The sequence below is a fragment of the Cupressus sempervirens genome, chromosome 3 (genome assembly GCF_028749045.1).
Source record: "Cupressus sempervirens isolate cs-2001-9-10 chromosome 3, ASM2874904v1, whole genome shotgun sequence".
Taxonomy (NCBI): Eukaryota; Viridiplantae; Streptophyta; class Pinopsida; order Cupressales; family Cupressaceae; genus Cupressus; species Cupressus sempervirens.
The window spans coordinates 550,662,031-550,681,566 of NC_143120.1; the positions used below are offsets into that span (position 1 = coordinate 550,662,031).

The window sequence follows — 19,536 nt, forward strand, 5'->3', positions numbered from 1 at the left end:
TTCATAATTTTCTCTATAATTTCATCACCTATATATTTTTCCATCTCTTTTTGATCATTACACACAAGGCCTTTAATAAAAGAAAACAAATGTCCTCAATATAACTTCATGTTTGGAGGCAAGTCTAATTTGAGTGCATTTTTGTTGAGTTGTTCAAGAATTTGAATGGAACATAGCCAAGTGTTTTTAGTTTCTTTGATTTAACTCAGAGTCTGAAAATAAACATCCATAAGGTAACTTCATCTTTGGAGGCAAGACTAATTTGACTGCTTTTTTTCTAAGTTGTTCAAAAATTTGAATGGAATGTAGCCAATTATTTTCAGTTTCTTTGATTTAACTTGGAGCCTTTCTTTCTAGAGTAAACTTGCACCTTATCTCAACTTGGAAATTGTGTTCAAATATTTCTTGACCATTTCTTGATTTACAATTATCTTGAGACACTTTCAATCTCTCTTGCAATTGGAAATGAACTGATCTTAAATTCTTAAGGCATTTTTCATCTAGGAAGATTTCTTAATGCATTTGGAGATGAAGTTTATGTGATCACAATAAACAATGAATTAATAATGAAAATATTTATTTTTCCTTGTCTACATCGAAAAATCCTTAGCATGTTGAATTTGAAATCTATTTTTTTATTATCAAATCTGTCTATAATTGAATTTAGCTACAACAATTGACATTTATCTTTGCTCAAATAGTTTATTTCTATGTTTTTCTAAGAAAGAGTATGCTTTTTTTATTGGCATAAGTGGTATGGTTGTGATCATTGAAAGTTGTTTGTGTGCCTCAGTGCCACATGCAAACTTGTCTAAGTGTGTGCTTGTGTTAACTATAGTGTTTATTAGCAAAAGTTCTTTTCATATGATTAAGTTCTACAGGATGATTCTGAGCATACGTACATACATACACATATATGTATATATATGTATGTATATGTATATGTACACACACACATATATAAATATATATGTATGCATACATACATACATACATGCATGCACACACACACACACAAATTTTATATATATATATATATATATATATATATATATATATATATATATATATATATATATATATATATATATATATATATATATATATATATATATATATATATATATATATATATATATATATATATATATATATATATATATATATGTATGTATGTATGTATGTATATATGTTGTATATTTTCTGATATTTGTAAGTTAAATTTTGAGTCTTTATGAGTTATTGAAATCAATCATGAATTATCTACTAATTTTCACAAATGTTATCCCTAGCTTCTAGTGACAAACAAAGTGTTAATAGAGCATGGTTCTCCTTTGGAACTTGCAACTTCGGTTTATTTTTCATGCTTTTTATTGCATCTCTCATGTAGTTTCCACCTTCCCTGAGTTATGATAATTGAGACTAAGGGTAAAGGCAATATGCTTGACTATTTCCTCTTGTGCGATGGACTATTTTATGTGTTTACACCTCTATTACTTCTTATTTCTTTGTTCATGAAAAGTGATGAAGACATCTAACATGTCATGAAATTACACTATTTGCATCCCACTTTATTCTATATGTCACATACATGTTATGTTTAGCATGTGATATTTTTGTAAATGTGACTTCGTGTTATTTGTTTAGAGATGATGCAAAGTAGTAACAACCATTATTTGTTTTTGTCGCTATAATGTCGACCCAAAAAGACATTTATTTGTATCGTCTTATATGTACTTCTTCAATTATACTTGTATTTCTATTACCTTTGGAGGATAATAGGAATTATTTTTTCCATAAAATTATATACATGATTTACCATATGATCATATTTAGCAAAGAGTTAGTATATCCCTTTTTCTCTCTCTCTCTTTTACATGTTTATTTCTCTTAATTTGTCTTCATTCAAAGGAAATTCATACTGGAATCATGCTTATTTATTCAATTTATTTTACCTTAAATCCATTACTTCCATTAATGCATAAAAAAATGCTTTAATGCAGAGGCATACACTTTGCTCTTTGCTACACATTATGCACACACCATACTGATCATTTTTTTGCAAATTACTTGGTAAATCCTTCCTTTTGATTAGTAATATCCTCTTAGTGGGTATCTTAACAATTCTTTTCTTAGGGTTATCCCTTCATGTCCATGTGTATTATTTTGCCATGTACATTATTCAAAGACAGTGCTTTCCTTAGGTCTTATCCTCCTATAGAATATTTCCTTGTGGATAATGCTTCTCTTTGTTATCCTTTTGATGGGTTGACTAGCATAACACAAATTTCTAGACTATATAATCTATATTTTTCACCTATCTCTTTCTTTACACGACCCTTAGTAAGCTTACCCCTCCACCCCCACCCCCACCCCCTCCCCCCCCCCCCCTTCTCTCTATTTAAGATTGATGAGGAACTACTTGTAACTTGGGGGCTTGGTGTTCTCATTATCTCTTTCACCTTGATGAGATCTCTTTCATATGATTTTATCCACTTTATCACAAGTATGAAGAAAGTTCATACTTTCACTAAAGTGGGGTCTAAATGTAGCACCCTAACTATAAACACTTATAATTTTGGTCCTTAAGGCCTCCATACTTTTTATGTTTGATTACCTCAATTTGACACATTATTTGAATTATCATATCAAAATTGACCCCCAGTTAAAATTCAAGCAATTTTTTCCTCGACAAGGGTGCCTCAAGATGAGTAGGTCGTAAATTTTGTAACTATGTCATTACAAGTTTTCCTTGTCATGCTAATGGGCCCAAATTTGAATTAGAGATTGGGTATTATGCTTTTGAGCATGATTCTATATCCCAAGTTAGTCTATTTCAAATTTTGAGCCCCAAAATGCCCTAGTGAGGTATAAATCCAAGGCTACCTCCCTCTTGTAGGATCCAATCATATCCATCTCATACCAATATATTACAGGGTGAATTATTCAAGAATTTAGATATATCAAGTACAATACAAGGAGGAATCAAGTTAATTTAAACAACAAGCCTGTAAAATATGGAGTAATGTATGGGTCCTAACATGTGTGAAGGTATTCATGTTCTTCCTATCCCAAATCCAAGATCAAGACTACAACACAATTTTTTCTTAAGCATCTTTATGAGCCATACAATATTTGTGAGGGCATAACATCTTGTTAAGAATATTAGGTACTTTCTTCTTTTCTAATGTAATGAATGCAAGATGAAATTTGGTATGCAATGTCTCTCGACTTGTTTGATCATCCTAGTGGGAACTCATTCCAAACTATTAAAACTATTTTCCCCCGCTTACAATTAGTTTTTATGTTATCAATTCCATTGAGAGCATTTTGAATTCCTAAATTATAAGTCGGTAGTAAATATCAAAGCACTTGATGGTAAATTATGATATAGAATCTGTCAATATTTTCATTGCGATTAATAGGCAATGTGAAGTGCTATGTGCAACCATATTGAAATTGACTATCCTCTCAAAATTAGGGAATCATCTGTTGAATTTCATAGTAAATGCTATTTGTAATGGATACCTAGATAATTATTCAAGTAATTGCCAAACTATCCTTATATTAGAAAATCTTGAGAACAAATACTTTAATTACTAGGCAATTAGTATGAAGTTCAACTTTGTATCCATATTCTATCCAAGATAAGAGTTTCCTCTCTTTATCAAGAACCAATTGGGAGAATGCTCTTTTTTGTATCAATAACTTGCTTCCATGAACTACTGTTTCTAAGGGATTTTTCTAATGCATGATATAGTTGTATAACTATACAATGGAATGTGTTTTTTATCACAAAAAAAACACAACATCTAATGTAAATTATATTCTTCCACCTCTCTTGATTAAGATATCCTCTCCCCTTCTTCTTCACCATCTTCCTCAACCACAAAGTTTCTCTCATAATTAATTTTTTATATTAAAACCACCTTACCTCATCCGTGTTTTAAACAAAACTAGTTAGTCCATCAAACCCTTAATTCCTCGACAAGTCTAGTAACCCAATTAAGGAATGAGACTTCATATGATTGTATAAATTAACATGTCGTCTTATCTTGTCTACAACCATCTCTTCCCCTACAAATAACCCTTTTTGTGCCTTACTTTGTGATATGAGTTTCTCTTGCCTCTCTATGGTTCCATTGAACTTTCCAATTTTAAAAGTTCATTTTTGGGACAATAAAAAATATAAATTTTAATAAAGCATTAGAGAGAGCATGAGGAGAAGACAAATATTAAAAAAATTTAAGAAAACATAGAAGATCTAAAGACCAATGTTGTAGAAATATTTATTACATATATGTAGTAGAATATGACCATTAATATGATTTGTGTGTAATGAGAAGTGAGATAAAGGGAATGTTTATCCAAAGAGATGACTAAATGGACACCCACTAAAGTTTTTGATGACATGAGCAAATGACAAGCCTTCTTATGAAATATGATATTTTTAGTTTATAGAAGACACATTCTTATTTGCATATAAGCATACCTCTTGAATCAAGATAAATGTGTCCTTCATACTATTTACATGCTTTCCAACAAAACAATGTACTAATTTACCATCTTCAATAATACAAACACTAAAAACAATCATTAAATAAAAATAGAATACTAAATGACTAGAAATTGATTATTATATTAATGAATGAAGTAATGTGCACAAATGTTTATCAATTGCATTCAATGCAAAAGCATTTTTGTAGATTTTCATATACACTCATATAGAATAAGTTTTTAAAAAATGCAAAAAAAAAGTTTTTAAAAAATACAAACTTTAACTTTTTCCAAAAAGAAAAGAAAAGGAAGTGGATAAAAAAAGGTCCGTAAGAAAGAATTAATAACCAACTATTACCAGATATAGATAAATAAATTTTATGAATCAATACTATATAATAATATACATACAACTTGAACTTACATCCCTTGAAATTGTAGATTACGAATAATTCAAAACCTGCGCAGACTACAATTTTCCGAGAAGAAACGAATGTTACTGTGAGCATGGGTTCTCACTCTTAAAACTGGTCCATTTAGTTTCCTCTTCGTCAAAGGCAAATTCACAAAAAAATACCATATTCTTTGCTGCAAGTTTGGATTGCCGGAGATGCGAAAATATCTGGAATATAACAATGAGAAGACAGGCATGGTGGCTCGATTCATATGAGGAGAATGAAAATGATAACACTGGCAGCTTGGTGGCTGCTCCAACACTTACAAATCTTTTTAAGGATTGTCTGGGTTACGGGCATCATTCCAATTGTCATTGCCTCGATTCTTCACCCCCATGCGGGTGCATTCCACAGGTTCATCCTTGTTGCCGCAAGCAGAGGCAAGCTCATGAACAACGTGAAAACTGTGAGTAAATTACACCTAAAATTTCTCTCTATAGACAAAACAATGCACACTTGCACCTTCCGGTGGAAAATTAATACCTATATCCACCAGCACTTTTATTGAATCATATGTGTTTGTGTGATGTAGAGATGGAGTGTCCCACAGAGCTATTTCCTGCATTTCTACTTCGTGAGCGCGATATGGACCACATTTCTACTGGTTTGCATGTCATACTTTGCCTACTGTACCACTGTAACTCATTCGTCAGACTCTCTAAGGTACTCTAGTGTTGCAAGCTATCTAGCAGGAGGCGCTGACTCGCTGTCATCTGCAAAACCCCCTTACATCCTGGCAGAGTACGGTAAGCAGGCATGGAAAACCGTCTTGGCTCTGCTACTGATAGAAGCACAAGTGGTGCGACGGTTGTATGAGACGGTGTATGTGTTTAATTACAGCCATTCTGCCCGGATGCACATTTTGGGTTATCTCACTGGAATTGTGTAAGTCTCGTTTACTCATTGTATTTTTAATTACAAGGTCCGGCCAAATTGGATTCTGAATGCAATATTTGTGATCTAATGTTGTACATGCCCATGAGCTTATTCCCATTTATTAGATGATGGCCACGGGGGCTGAAAGTTATTGTTTATAGGAAGCATCAGGGGCGCAAACCTAAACGTTGAAATCAGTCTTGACTTTGAGTGACCAAGGTTCAGGGATTAAATGGCAAAACACACTTATTAGAATGCCCCGAAACTCATACCCCACGCGCCCACCCTTTTCAAGGCCGAGCTGTGGACCAACTCTACTAGTATACCTTATTACATTTAGAAATGAGCATTACACACTCAAACAGTGGATCCCTGGTATTCACAATGAAAGATTGTATTTGGCTGTACTAATTGGAGCTCCCTAATTTTTTTTTGTCTCGGCTTCAAACCTTTAGGAAGAAGTACATAACCGGACCTTATCATGCTTAGGGTGTGAAGCTACTGATGCTTTACTCTTGAATGCATTTACGATCAAATCGACCCTTGAATTGAGACCATTGGTGCTCCAATGTTTTGCATCGTGTAGATCATCTGCCAAAGATCTCACTATAACCCACCATTTCCATTCCCATCTCACTATAACCCAACATTTTCAGTCCCTTCCATTTCTAGACAGATTAATAGTTTGATAACATCCTTGAGGCTCAAAACAATAATGACAAAACATTGTTCTAGAAAGAATGGTGAATTTTTGCCAAAATTTCTTCTCAAGAATTTATTTTTGGCTTGATTCTGTCTTTTTTATGCAAGATCAGAATTTACCATTCAGAAAGTTATTCCTTTGGGAACAACTTCAGCATTCTGTAAATGGAGTAGGAACAAATGGGCCTCCTGTACCTACGCGGACCACCGCTTGGAAGAATTTTGTTTGACAATACGATCCATAAAAAATTTAGAGTTAGAAATAGATCAATGTAACAATCCTACTATAATTGCGACATATGAACCTTAAATGGTGCATTTGAATCTGTTGCCCAGATCACACAATTGGAGATAGAAAGAATGCCATCTGACTGTTCAATTAGAGACTCACTTATATGGTTGATGAAACTTTCATTCTTATCACTTGGTTCGAATAATAACTTGTTTGTTGTCCTACTTTGGGCATTGCTGTTTATGTTATGTGCCACTTAATTCTAAAAGTAACTTGTCCTGGGGTCCACAACACTGATTGCGGTAGATGTGCTTGGTTACTTGTCAGATGGAGCTAGATTGCAAGGGAGACTTAGTGGTGTCTTTCTTCTAGGGTGAAGCCAATTACTTAATATTTGCAGGTAACCGAGCCTTCACTTTCAGACTGACTCAACAACATTTGCAGGGTATTTTTTTCGCTTATATGTGCTTGAAGGAACTGTCAAACAGTGTGAGGGAAATTCTCCATTTATTTTACTGGCTAAGATGAGCCTCCTAATTTTCTATTAGAATATTATGATGTTTCTTTATGGTCAACTTACTTAGTCTTTAGATTATTAGGTAGTTTCTATTTCCGTCTTTAGTTCATGATTGTTTCTTTTAGAAACATCGCCTTTGTAAATCTATATAAGGAGTTTTCATCTCCTTTGTTTAATGCAACTACAACAACATCAATTATCATAACATGGTTTCAAAGCGGGTCGATGGGATTTCATAAAATTTGGCAAATTTTTTTCGGAAACACTGAAGCCTTTTTTGCTCTAGAATATTTTCCACGTAGGAGGTATTATGAATTTTTGTGTTTCATCTTCGAAGATTTTTGCTGGAAATCGCAAGCCTGGTTGAGAGTATTGATTCCATGATTTCTTAGTTGCTGCAAAAGATTCTTATTTTCAAGGGTTGTATGTACTTGCATGTGAGTTGCATGTTCCTGCATGTGCTGGTTTACCATGTGAAGTCTAGTTTTTTACCGCACAAAGGTTTCTTTGATGGGTTTTCATAATTTTTTCCCTTAAATTTCTAATTTTTTAACTCACAAAGTTGCGTGGGATTCTTTTGTTGGGTTTATAATATTTTCCTCAAAAATTATCTTGTGGGTTTATGATTTTTTTCTCAAAAAATATTTGTTGGGTTTTACCGTTTTTCCTAAAAAATGAAGCTTAGTATTCTCTAATCCTTGTCTTGAAATTCTGTTGTCCTTGATTTTTTGCCTCAAAAGTCATGTTAGGTTTTTGTCAAATTTTCTCCTAAAAAATCGTGGCTTTTTGCAATTTGTTTTGGGGCATCATGCTTATCTGCAAAGTTTGAGGGTTTGCCAATTTTATCTCAAAATCGTGCTAGTTGTTCTCAGTGTTTGTCTCTGTCTTCAAGGAAGAGCAGCTTCTGTAACCAACATTAGGTTGGGTGTTTTTGTGACGATTTCTAGTTAGATGTTATGCTGATTCTGGGAGGGTTAGTGGCAGATTTATCTTAGTGGCAAGCTCTTGTCTTTTGTTGCAAAGTATTTTGAAAAGGGGACATCCTTATCAATTTATTTTTGGGCGGATTTTTTGGCTTCTTAGTCATTTACATTTTTTTGCAGATCTAGGGAGGGTCTCAGCAGCAACAAAATGTTCTGAAGAATATGTGCCCAAAATACATCATTTACACAATGACCGTTAAGGGAGGGTATTAGAATATTATAGTGTTTCTTTAATGGTCATCTTAGTTAGTCTTTAGTTTAATAGGTAGTTTCTATTTCCTTCTTATTTCACAATTACTTCTTTTAGAAACATTGTCTTTGTAAATCTATATAAGGAGCTTTCATCTCCTTCGTTAATGCAATTACAACAACATCGATTTACCATAACATTGTTTGAATCAGAGTTGGCTTAAAAAAGTGAGGGAAAGCATCCATTTTCTAGGCATTTCTTTTGCTATTCAGTTATCAGTTGCTGAGCAGTAGAAATGAGTAATGGCTAGGTTTGAAAACAAATTTGAAGCAGCCTTGATCTCCCCTATGCTAAGAAGATTAATTTTTTTTGGTAGGGCACATCTACCACTAATGCCATTTTCGTTATGCATCTTTACTATATTAGAAAAGGCATGTGGAAGTTTTCTCTAGGGAAAATATGGAATTCACGGGATCCTCCTTTGGGCTTAGTTTTTTGCATCTTGCCTTGGGATCAAGGGAGGTAACGACTCCCTGACATTAGCCCCCATAGAGCTATCTTTGCTGGAAAGTAGGTTGTGTGCCTGGGCAAATTTTAATTAAATAATTAAACCAAAGTGCTCAACAGTTATAGTGCCAATTTAAGATTTGTGTCACTATTGTTAATTCAAAGATTAAGTGACAGTACTTGGTTAATGAAAGAATGTGAGACTACTTTGATGGTTGCAGACTTAAAAGTTTGGTTGAAGTAAGAAAATGATGAATAAAATCACCTGTGTTGTGTTAACTTATTTGTATCATATCATGGTTGTGGAATGTTGCAAATTTTTGCCAATAATAGATATTTGGTTGCAAAGCTTGTCAGCATAGATGATGTGAAAAAGAAAAAAAATCTCTAGCCAGCTAAGAATGGATTTATGTGAAGCTGGATCTCTCTAAACATCGTCATCTACAATAAAACTTTTCATATAAGTAGGAACTTGGCATTATGAATTAGTTATTACACTTTTCATGTAAGTAGGAACTTGGCATTATGAATTAGTTATTACATTATGATTTTTTCCATCTACGATTCCATATTTGCCAGAAATATAAGTTTATTCAACATTTAAGAGTAATAATAATTAATTCAAGCAAGATCTTATGACCAAGTTGTTAAGCTTTAACAGATGAAACACCAACAATGCATATTCAGAAGAAAATAGATTCTGCAGTAGTTGGAAAGGCAAAGCGATGAATGGATGGAGAACATAGAGAAATGGGTTCTTAAATAATTAACTAAAGAAAAGAAAAGAAAAGATTATGAAATGGACCATGCAAGGTTTTTGGCACAAAAGCGTGAGAGCCCCAGCTTTGTTTGAGATTGCTATTGTAGTAATGTACATATCTTTTTTTTGGTTAAATGTGAACAGCTTTCAGATAGAGACAGGAACAAGCTAATTAGTATTCCTCAGGTCCTATCCACAGCTTATTATGAGAATTTTGATTCTACTTAACAATTACCATTTAATAAAACTTGAAATCTGTTCATCACTATTCACATTTTGTATTTCATGTGCAAAGGATCAATTAAACAACAGCAACATATCCATATAATAACTAACACTAGATAATCACAGGGTGTGCATGCAATAATTAGGACATCCAATATTATATTACTGCCGCAAATCAACAAGTCCATTAAATATTAGCAATCACCTTAAAGGGACAAAATCCAAATTGTAATGATAGTTGCTGTAATGAAACTAAATAGCATCAAATCATATCGTACATAGAACATTTCATATATCAATTTCTTGGGTGTATTGTGTATCCATATCAAAGTAACAAGAATCGGAATCGGATCGGAATCGGCAAGGCCGAATCAAATCGTGAATCGGCCATGAATTGGAATCGAATCGGCCATGAATCGGAAAATTTAAAAAACCCTTGAAATTTAGTAAGTAACTTATTTCATAAACCCTTTATCGCTGATTCGATTCACCGATTCACAAAAAATCGTTTGGCTTGAATCGAATCGCCGAATCGCGTGAATCGCATGAATCGCCGTGATTCTTGGAACTATGATCCATATCATAATGGTGTACACATAATTACGACTAATGACTGAAGTACAACCATTCTTTTGATAATGGTACATTGAATACAACAAGGCTGCTGTAAAGAATACTAGTTTGAACTGCATGTTTTCAGTTGGTTCAACAACGTTGTGAGTACAAGAGAGAGGAGACAGTATCATTGGAGTGCTTTACAGACCACTAACTGAACTCCTGCACATCTTACTTTCTTGGGAATGGTCCTATGCTTCTTTAGGGAAGCAAATAAGGAGATTTGATAGAGTAAGAGAGAACTATGTCTGTGCCAGCAGAAATAGCATGAAGAACAAAAGTAGTCAAGTGGAACAAAATAACACCACGAACAGGCAGGCTATGAATGCATAAATCATGGATTCAGCCAAGCATATAAATAAACATTTTTTCTATTACATACTGTTTGTTTCAACCATGTTTAAAGCTTTTTCAGATTCATTAGCTTATCTTGAGTTTCCCAATTTTTGTAATTTCATAAGACACAAGAGTATAATGCTCGATTTAGAACAAAACCCAAAGTGATTAAAACACTAGTAAACCCTCATTCTAAGTCAAGCAAAATACCTTTAATATATAAAGAAGATCAAACCAAATAATTCTCACTTTAAGTTACCAAGCAAGAGACTTTCCTTATTGAATGGATTTGCACATGGATATGAGTGATGTAGTTTCTCTGGGAGACTTCAAGATCTTAATGGCATTGCCCCTTGTCATCAGTTCTAAGCTGTAAATATCTTTGAGAGGTCCTTAGCCTCTCCTATTACAATGATTGTTGAGTCAAAATCTATGGTAGTCTTCTTTGGATTCCCCTCCCCACCTTCTCCCCACCAGGCAGGATCTAGACAGATGTCTCAGAGATGATCTCTATAGATAGTGCATTTACACCACCTGGGTTAACCCTCATGGGGGCTTCAACCGAAGATGGCTTTTTATGTTGAACACTTCTTTGAGATTTAGGATGATATCATTGCTTTCCCTTCATATACTTCTCGTCATTGGTAGCACTCCCTAAGGATTCCTCTTGGGTCTTTTAGAGTTGGTTCCCATCATCTTCATGTCTAGATTGACCATTTTTTGGAGAGAAGGGACAAGATTTGTTAGCTTTGCACTCTTAGTGAGATGGAGTTGGTGGAGCACTTTATCTTTTGTTGTCCTATCTATTGCGAGATTAGAGGCAAGTTCTATTGTCTATTCAGAGAGTCTCGCTCCATTTCATCCTTCTTCAAGTACATGGATCGGCAATGTGGGGCTCTTTATCTTCAGGAGGCCATTCACTTGTGGGACCACTGTTTCTAGGGCCCCCTGTGCTCTTTATCAGATCAGCTCATTACCTCTTTCTTCTTAGAGATGGTTCACGACACCAAAAGATACTAGGACTCACCTTTTCGGCCTAGATCTATGAGACCACGGAGATCCTATTTATAGAGATAGTGGCTTAGATTTACTCCCTCTTCGGGTTCGAGACACCTCCAGAGGCAGCAAAAAGTCAGCATCGCCCCACTACCATTATCAACATAGTTGGAAAACTTGGCAAGTTTTAAAAACTCACCTCGGCGAGTTTTTCTGGCTCGGCAAAGGAAGAAATCGCCAAGTTTTCTGCGAAAACTTGTCGAGTTTTTCAGTAAAACTAATTTTTTTAAAAATATTTTTTTTTTGATTTTTTGTTAAAACTAAAAGGCTAAAAACTTATATATATTATATAAAATAGAGATAATTACGGTATGCTAGTAGAGTTGGGAAAAGGAAGATGTGATTGTAATGATGTATTTACTTCTAATTTGACATAAACTATTAACTATTTTGCTTCCTGCCATCAACATTCCACACAAGAATGCGATTTTGTACCCACTATGCATTTATATATATCTAAAATCTGCTTGTTTCATTTGTGTTCTCTTTAATTAACTCATTACATGCATCTTGTCATTGAATTTTGCAAAAAAAAAATTATTTTCAATTAAATTTAAGCTGTTTTTTTGGTGGCAGATTTTTTTTTGAAAAACTGGCAGAGTTTTTCCTTTTTTTTTTTTGGGGCTTGGCGAGTTGTTGCCAAGTGAGAGTTTTCCAACTATGATTGCCACATCTACGGACTACCCCTATGTTCAGAGACCTTTCTTGGTCTCATTGGCTTCTTAGCTGTGTTTGGAATGGTAAGGTTATCATCTTGCCCTTTCCACCCCCCCAAACTGTCAGGGTTTTTGCTTGTTCTTCCACTTTCTCTCTTCTTGTTGTTGGTTTGAGGTCACTGTTTGGTAGTCCTGCTGTTGGCTCTTCTTTGATTGTTCCCCCATTCCCTTTGACCCATTTGTGGTCACTTGTTGGACATTAATTTTTTTATCTTTATCTAAGGATCTTCTCAACAATTATTTTCTCTTTCATAGCTCTCTCATTAATCCTTAACTTCCATATCAAAGAGGGAAATCCTATATAGAAGTCTGAATTGAACTATTATCTTTCATTTGAAGAGTTTCAAACTCTCTTTTAAGCAACTGTAATTTGACTAACTTTATTTTGCTTGTCAGTCTCTTTCCAAGCGTTTTGAAAGTTTCCCACACCTTGGAGTAATTAGTTGATGCTATTCTGGGGAAAATGGCCTTTACCATTGCTGCTTCAAATTTCAACAATGCACAAGCCTTTTGCATCCTTTCACCTGATCTTTTTTAGTTGGATCTTTTGGGCATTTGTCAGGGCTGCATATGTAGCTGGGCCTAGCACTCTTGTGAAGCCATTCACAACTAGCTCAACAAATCATTAGCTATTAAAATGGTCTTCATTTTCGTTGGCTATACATAACTTTTTTCCATCAAAGATGGGTGCCGGTGCTGACTTTTGACCTCTGTTTCAGCCATGCGAGAAACCCAAAATATGAAAATCTAATACAGTAACTTTAATGCCCAATATAAACTTAAACCTTTTGGCTTCAATATAACTGAGCTACTGGTCCCTCTGTGGCTGTGGTTCCTTGTTGTTCCATCTGTGGCTTATTTTCAACAATGGTACACGTTAATAATATTCAGGATAGGACAACTCAGAACAAACCAAACTTTTATTTCAACTAACTTGATCCATAGAAATCAACAGGTTTTTGCTGTCTCAATAAGCATCAACCTCTTGATGAGGGTCTTTATCGGATAATGACAATCAGTCAGGACACTACAATTTTCAGTCAGGTAAAACCCACAGGCCATATGGGTTCTAATTGAGTGAACAAGAAAGTATCAGTTTGAGTTTCCTATAATATAATATTATTGAGAATTTGAGTTATCTATTTCACGGAGAAGCTAATTAAAACAGTCAAAATCAGAGATATTGAAGCAAAGCATAAGTTAATTTCCACAACTGAATCGCCTGGCATGGCAGTGACAGGGATTTATAATACCTTTCCAAGCTCTAAATAGATAAAATAAATGCATCTTTAAAATCAATTGATGGCAATGATGAAATAATCACTTATGTTAATTTGTAATGTCCCTTTTTGGGAACATAAGAAAATTACCAGCCAACTTATACGATAAATAAAGTGACTTTGGAGTTAAACTAAAACTATTAAAGAAGTCTCTTTTAATTAATACTGGGAAAAGGTGACAAATGGGCAATAAGACAAAAGACAAAATGAGAATCTAAAGTCGTGGTTGAGCTTTTAAAGAGGAAGTCTCATTCATTTTGGGCATGCTTGGATTATTGTTTGTTTAGAAAATTTTAGTTTCTCTTGGAGAAACATTGGGAGAGTTTACATCTTTCATTTCAGACTTGAGGACGCAAACCTTCAGCCATCATTGGTGGATTGGACGTAGCCCCAATTCATCATTGTAGTGGATTCAATATAGAGTTCATATTGGGTTTATAGGTTCTTTTATATGTTTCCAATTTGACTGTTATTGCTGTTTGTAAGATTGGACTCTATGCATGTTATTGTATTGCTGATTTATAATAGAATAGCAAATTTGATTTGTTAAAACCATAGTTGGAAAACTCGCCAAAGCCCAAACCTCTCCAAGCCCCCCAAAAGTTTAATTGGGAAAAACTTGGCATTTTAAAAACAAAAAACTCGGGAACCTAAAAAAACCACTGAAATTTAATTAAAAATACACTTTTTTTTGCAAAATTAAATGAGAAGATGCATCTAACAAGTTAATTAAAGAGAACACAAAAGAAACAAGTAGAGTTTAGATATACATAAATGCATAGTGGGTACAAAATCACATTATCATGCAGAATGCTCATGGCGGGAAGCAAAATAGTAAATAGTTTCAATCTGTCAAACTAGAAGTAAATACTAAATACATTGATACAATCACATCTTCCTCTTTGTAGCTGCACTAGTAGGAAAGCGAGGGGGTCTAGTCCTTGAAGAAGTGCCCTGCACTGTGATTGGGTGTGAGTTGCGTGACTGTGAAGTTTGTGGCTGAGCCTATGCCTCCTCGCTCGACATCCCTACTGACTGGCTCGATGTTTGGAAGAGGATGTATCTCCTCCTACATGTGGCATTGGTAATGCCTCGTCCTTTGAGCTTGAATCATCATCACTCTCGTCCTCAATGTCATACATTGTGAAATGAAAATCTGTTCCAACACCCCCCTCCATGGCCTGCCTCTCCAAATCAGCGATCTCATCCAGTGAAAACAATAGACCTGGCTCCTGTGCCGTCCAATCAAAATAATGATCTATCTCTTCTAGATCAAGTGAACCAGGTAGTGCTGAATTCGGTGCCCTTTTTATGTGCAACTTAAGATTACAATGCATATAAACAAGGTCATTAAGTCGTTTTTGAGTCATTGTATTTCTTTTCTTTGTGTGGATGGACTCAAATAAGCTCCGGTTGTGCTCACAATGGGATGCGCTACAAGGTTGGCATAGGACTTTGAGAGCAAAATTCTTTAAATTGGGGGTATTGCCACCCCAACTTGCCCACCAACCATCTGCAAAACAAAATATAAAAAGTTATAAAGCAATGAAAAAAGATAATCAGGAAACACAACTAATCAATTTGCAAAAGTTTTAAAGTTTGATAGTTTACCTAGTGCTTGAGTAGCTCTTGCTCTCTTTGCTAGCATAGAAGAGAACAAATTACCCCTTGATTCCACATAGACTGGTTGTTCAGTCACAACAAGGTCTCTCTTCGCTTCAATAAATATAATTCTCTCAATGCATTTAGTGAGACCTTCCATGACCTCTCCGTTAGGATCTGAGTAGGAATCATCAGCCCTAAAACAAATAGAAAATGATATCAAGTCTTACTACACAACCTTAAAAAGTAAAGTAAAATAAAGTTTTAGTAAAATCTCAACTTCAAGGACAGTCATAATACCTGAATTTGGGGTTGAGGAAGTAGCCTGCTGCATGAATGGGTTGGTGGAGCATATTGTTCCACCTCTGATCAATTATTTCCCGAATGGGGTTTAATCTAAATCTGTTCGCATGATAGTAATTTCTAACAGCCTCTTTGGCCTTATCCATGGCCTCATAAAGACCTTCCATTGGGGATTGTTGCCCATCACATATGTGCAAGACTCTAAACAAGGGCATAGACATCTACATTTGAAATTTGAAAAATACAAATTAGTTAATAACATAGTAAGCTATGAATTAATCATGAAACTTGAATCAACTAAAAATATAATATTTTGATTCTTTAAGTTATCTCCACAATCTCCTTAGCCTTTGCCAAAAAACTATCATCAAAGACTAGCTATGCTACAGCCTCTCCTTCGGGCTTCTTTGAGCAAGGTGAGGCAACCCAATCAGCACACACAAACATTTGTTTTAGAGCCATTATGTGGTCGAGAATACTTTGCAACATCAAGAACACCGTTGCAAACCTCGTCATAGCGGGTCTCACCAAATCTTTGCCTAAATCGCCTAGCATCTCCCACAATTGGACTCACCCAATCAAGTTTTCCTATGCCCTCCAAAAGAAGGTAAAGGACATGTGCTGCACATGGTGACCAAAAAAGCATGGGATGCCTCTCTTGGAGGATTCTACCTAAAAGATTAGTAAAAAAATCAATAATTAGTTACAAACTTTTCATATTTACATCAAATCTAAATTGATATTACCATAGCATTACATTCATGATTCATATTGAATATAAAAAATAAATTTATTTGCTGCCACATATGTTGCTGCATTATCTGTGATGATTTGCATCACATTTTCCACTCCCACCTCCATGACAACATTCTCCAACATTAAAACCAATGTGTTTGCATTTTTCACTTTGTTGGAGGTGTTAATGGATTTCCAAAGCACCACATCATCATTGCATGCAACCAAGAAATTAATAATGGTTCTACTTCTTCTATCTATCCACCCATCAGATAAAATGGTGCAGCCATATTTCTTCCACTCTTTCTTTTGTTCTTCTATCAACACTCTTGCCCTATCAACTGCATGGTCAAGCAACCTACAAAATTTAGGTGTAATAAAGTGTTAGTAAAAAATAGGAAATAACAATTAAGATTTAAAATATAACAATCAACTGAAGTGAATCACAATTATTTGCAATTACTAAATAGTAAAATGCTAACCTTACACTCAAATCCTTGTGAGAAGGCGGCTTGTACCCTTTGCTCGATATTGAAATTGGATTCACCAAATAACCAATAGGGACTATCAACCACATACATTGAGATATTGTTGAAAAACCAAAAATCAGCTGTTACAATATCAGTTTGCTCATGCACCTCCTTGTACCATCCAATGTCCTTTAATGATGGCTGTGATCCAACTGTGTTCTTGCACACAAAATAACTCCCTATCCCTAATGTGGATGGTGATGAAGAACTAGGAAATGTAGAAGAAGTGGAACCGGCAAAAGAGGCATTTTGTTTGTGGATCCATGGGCCATGAAGAGATCTCGGTATGTTCTCAAGTGCTTCTTCTTCTTCTTGCATATCAAAAGGAGCTACTTGAGATTTAGCTATGGCTACCCTCATAGCTAATTTCGCCCTCTCCCTATTCAATTATTTCTCTTCAGCAGCTGCAAGTAGGGCATTGATGAATTTTTTTCTTCTTCAGTTACCTTGAGACAAGGATTTGAATCATGTTTCTTTATGCCTGCAAGGTGGTATTTGAAGTGGTTTATGCTTCCAGAGATAAGTTTTTCACATGGAATGCATATAACCTTCCCAACATCGTTTGGAGTTTCATAGACATACCGCCATGCCTTATCTCTTGCATTTCTAGGCCGAGTGCCTATATATCTAGATGGGCATGGTTTTTGTGGTCACTCTTCTTGCAGATTTGTCATGCTTTTTTAATGCTTAACCGCTACCCTACACATAAATTTATAGAAAAATGAATAAACAAAGTTAGGACTTGGAACTTAGAAGTTAGAAACTTAGATCTATGAGTATGAACTAGTTTCTAAACAAAATAAACGAACAACTAAGGTTTGTTTTTAGAGAATCTTACATATTCTTCAAAAAAATTTGTTAAACATAGAGCTGAATGGCTTTCAAATGATTCAGACATAGAGTTAAAATGTTTTTAAATGATTTGAATTCATTTACAAGCAACAACAAAAACAATAGAACATTTTTAAAAACTATTAAAAGTTTTCAATTATGATAAAAAGAACATACCTGGAAAGGGATTTGTCTTCTAAAACTGGTTAGAATCCTCTACAAATCCCACTCAAATCCGCCTTGAATCACTTGCAATCACCTAAGAATTCCTCCAAACCTTCTTTTCTCCACACCTCAAGCCTCTAGAGTGCACAAATGCAACTGGCATTGCAAAAAAAGGGACTTTTTGCCCTATATTGCCGTCGCAACACACGGTTTACTGTCACTGCAAGTTCTTAACAATTACTCGCCGATTAATTGGCGATTTTTCCGCCCCAGCTAAGTACTTGGAATCAGCGAGTTTTTCTAGGGAAAACTTGCCGAGCTAAAAAACTCGGCGAGTGTTTGAAACTCGTTGAGTATTCGGCGAGTTTTCCAACTATGGTTAAAACTGAATATTTTAATGATCATTATCGGTCCATTTGCTGGTTTACATACTAGTTTGGTTTGCATGAGTTATCTTTTATGTGCTGAAATCTGTTTGAGAGAAAAATTGGTATAATATCCTTTAGGGATATTATAGTGGTATCAGAGCCCTACATCCTGCTAGCCTGTGAGGTTACAGTTTTGGAGAAGTTATCTGGGTTGACAACAAATACATTTCATTTAGATAGAGAGCATATAAAATATTTTGGTTTGGAAATTGATTAAGTGTTGGAAATATTATTGGCATGGAGTAATCCTTGAAATGATATATTCATGGTCATGGCTTTGATTGCCATATTTATTCATCATGAAGGCCATAGCGTGGAAGTAATATTTTTGTGCATGTTTTGAAGAAAATTTCAGGTCTTTTATTCATTCCTGAATAATTCAGTAAATTGGAAAATACTTATTGTAGACGACTTATTTTATGCATGCAAACAATTATTTTCATAAGTCTAAAACTTTGTTTTGTGGGTCCTAAATTTAATCGGCACGACTTGAATCTATGAAATATTTGCCAATTAAGAGTTTGTGAAGCGGTGGCTTTGAGGGTATGAACTATAATTTATTTGCCTTGATAGATATCTTTTGAGGCGAAATAACGTTGGAAGTCTGATAAAATTCTGTAAACCATTAAAGGCTTCTGAAAGTGATGCAGTGATTAAAAGTCAAGGAGATTGTCAAACTATAAACAGGCTACAAAATAGATATAATTTTATTGAACTGGTAGTGTATTTTCTTTGTTGAACAAAGTTACATTGTTGTCGCTTCAGAAACTATAGTTTTGCGGTAGAGTCAAGAGAAATTTTAGCGAGCAAATTTTGGAAGCACACAAACATCTTTGCAAGTAGGTTTGGCTCGTTTTTCCTATCAAGAGAAATTTCACGACTTCTGAATGCTGGACATACTAGGCCATTCTGGGGAGTACATGTGAGCGGTTATACTTGGAGTTGCCGTGAAGAATCTGGCTATTCAATTTTCTGCAGAGCCGCTCCATGATATG

At 34.8% G+C, this 19,536-nt stretch overlaps 1 protein-coding gene across 1 annotated transcript in view; it reads left to right on the top strand.

Moving 5' to 3' along the window:
- The first annotated feature begins 4,919 nt into the window (after positions 1-4,919).
- LOC149567606 (polyprenal reductase 2-like) overlaps positions 4,920-19,536 on the top strand; it is a 46,248-nt gene continuing 31,631 nt past the window's right edge. Inside the window, exons 1-2 of the mRNA XM_089820846.1 lie at positions 4,920-5,358; positions 5,485-5,837. Coding sequence (XP_089676972.1) covers positions 5,164-5,358; positions 5,485-5,837 — 548 coding nt within the window. The 5' untranslated portion in view covers positions 4,920-5,163. The remainder of the gene's footprint in view (positions 5,359-5,484; positions 5,838-19,536) is intronic.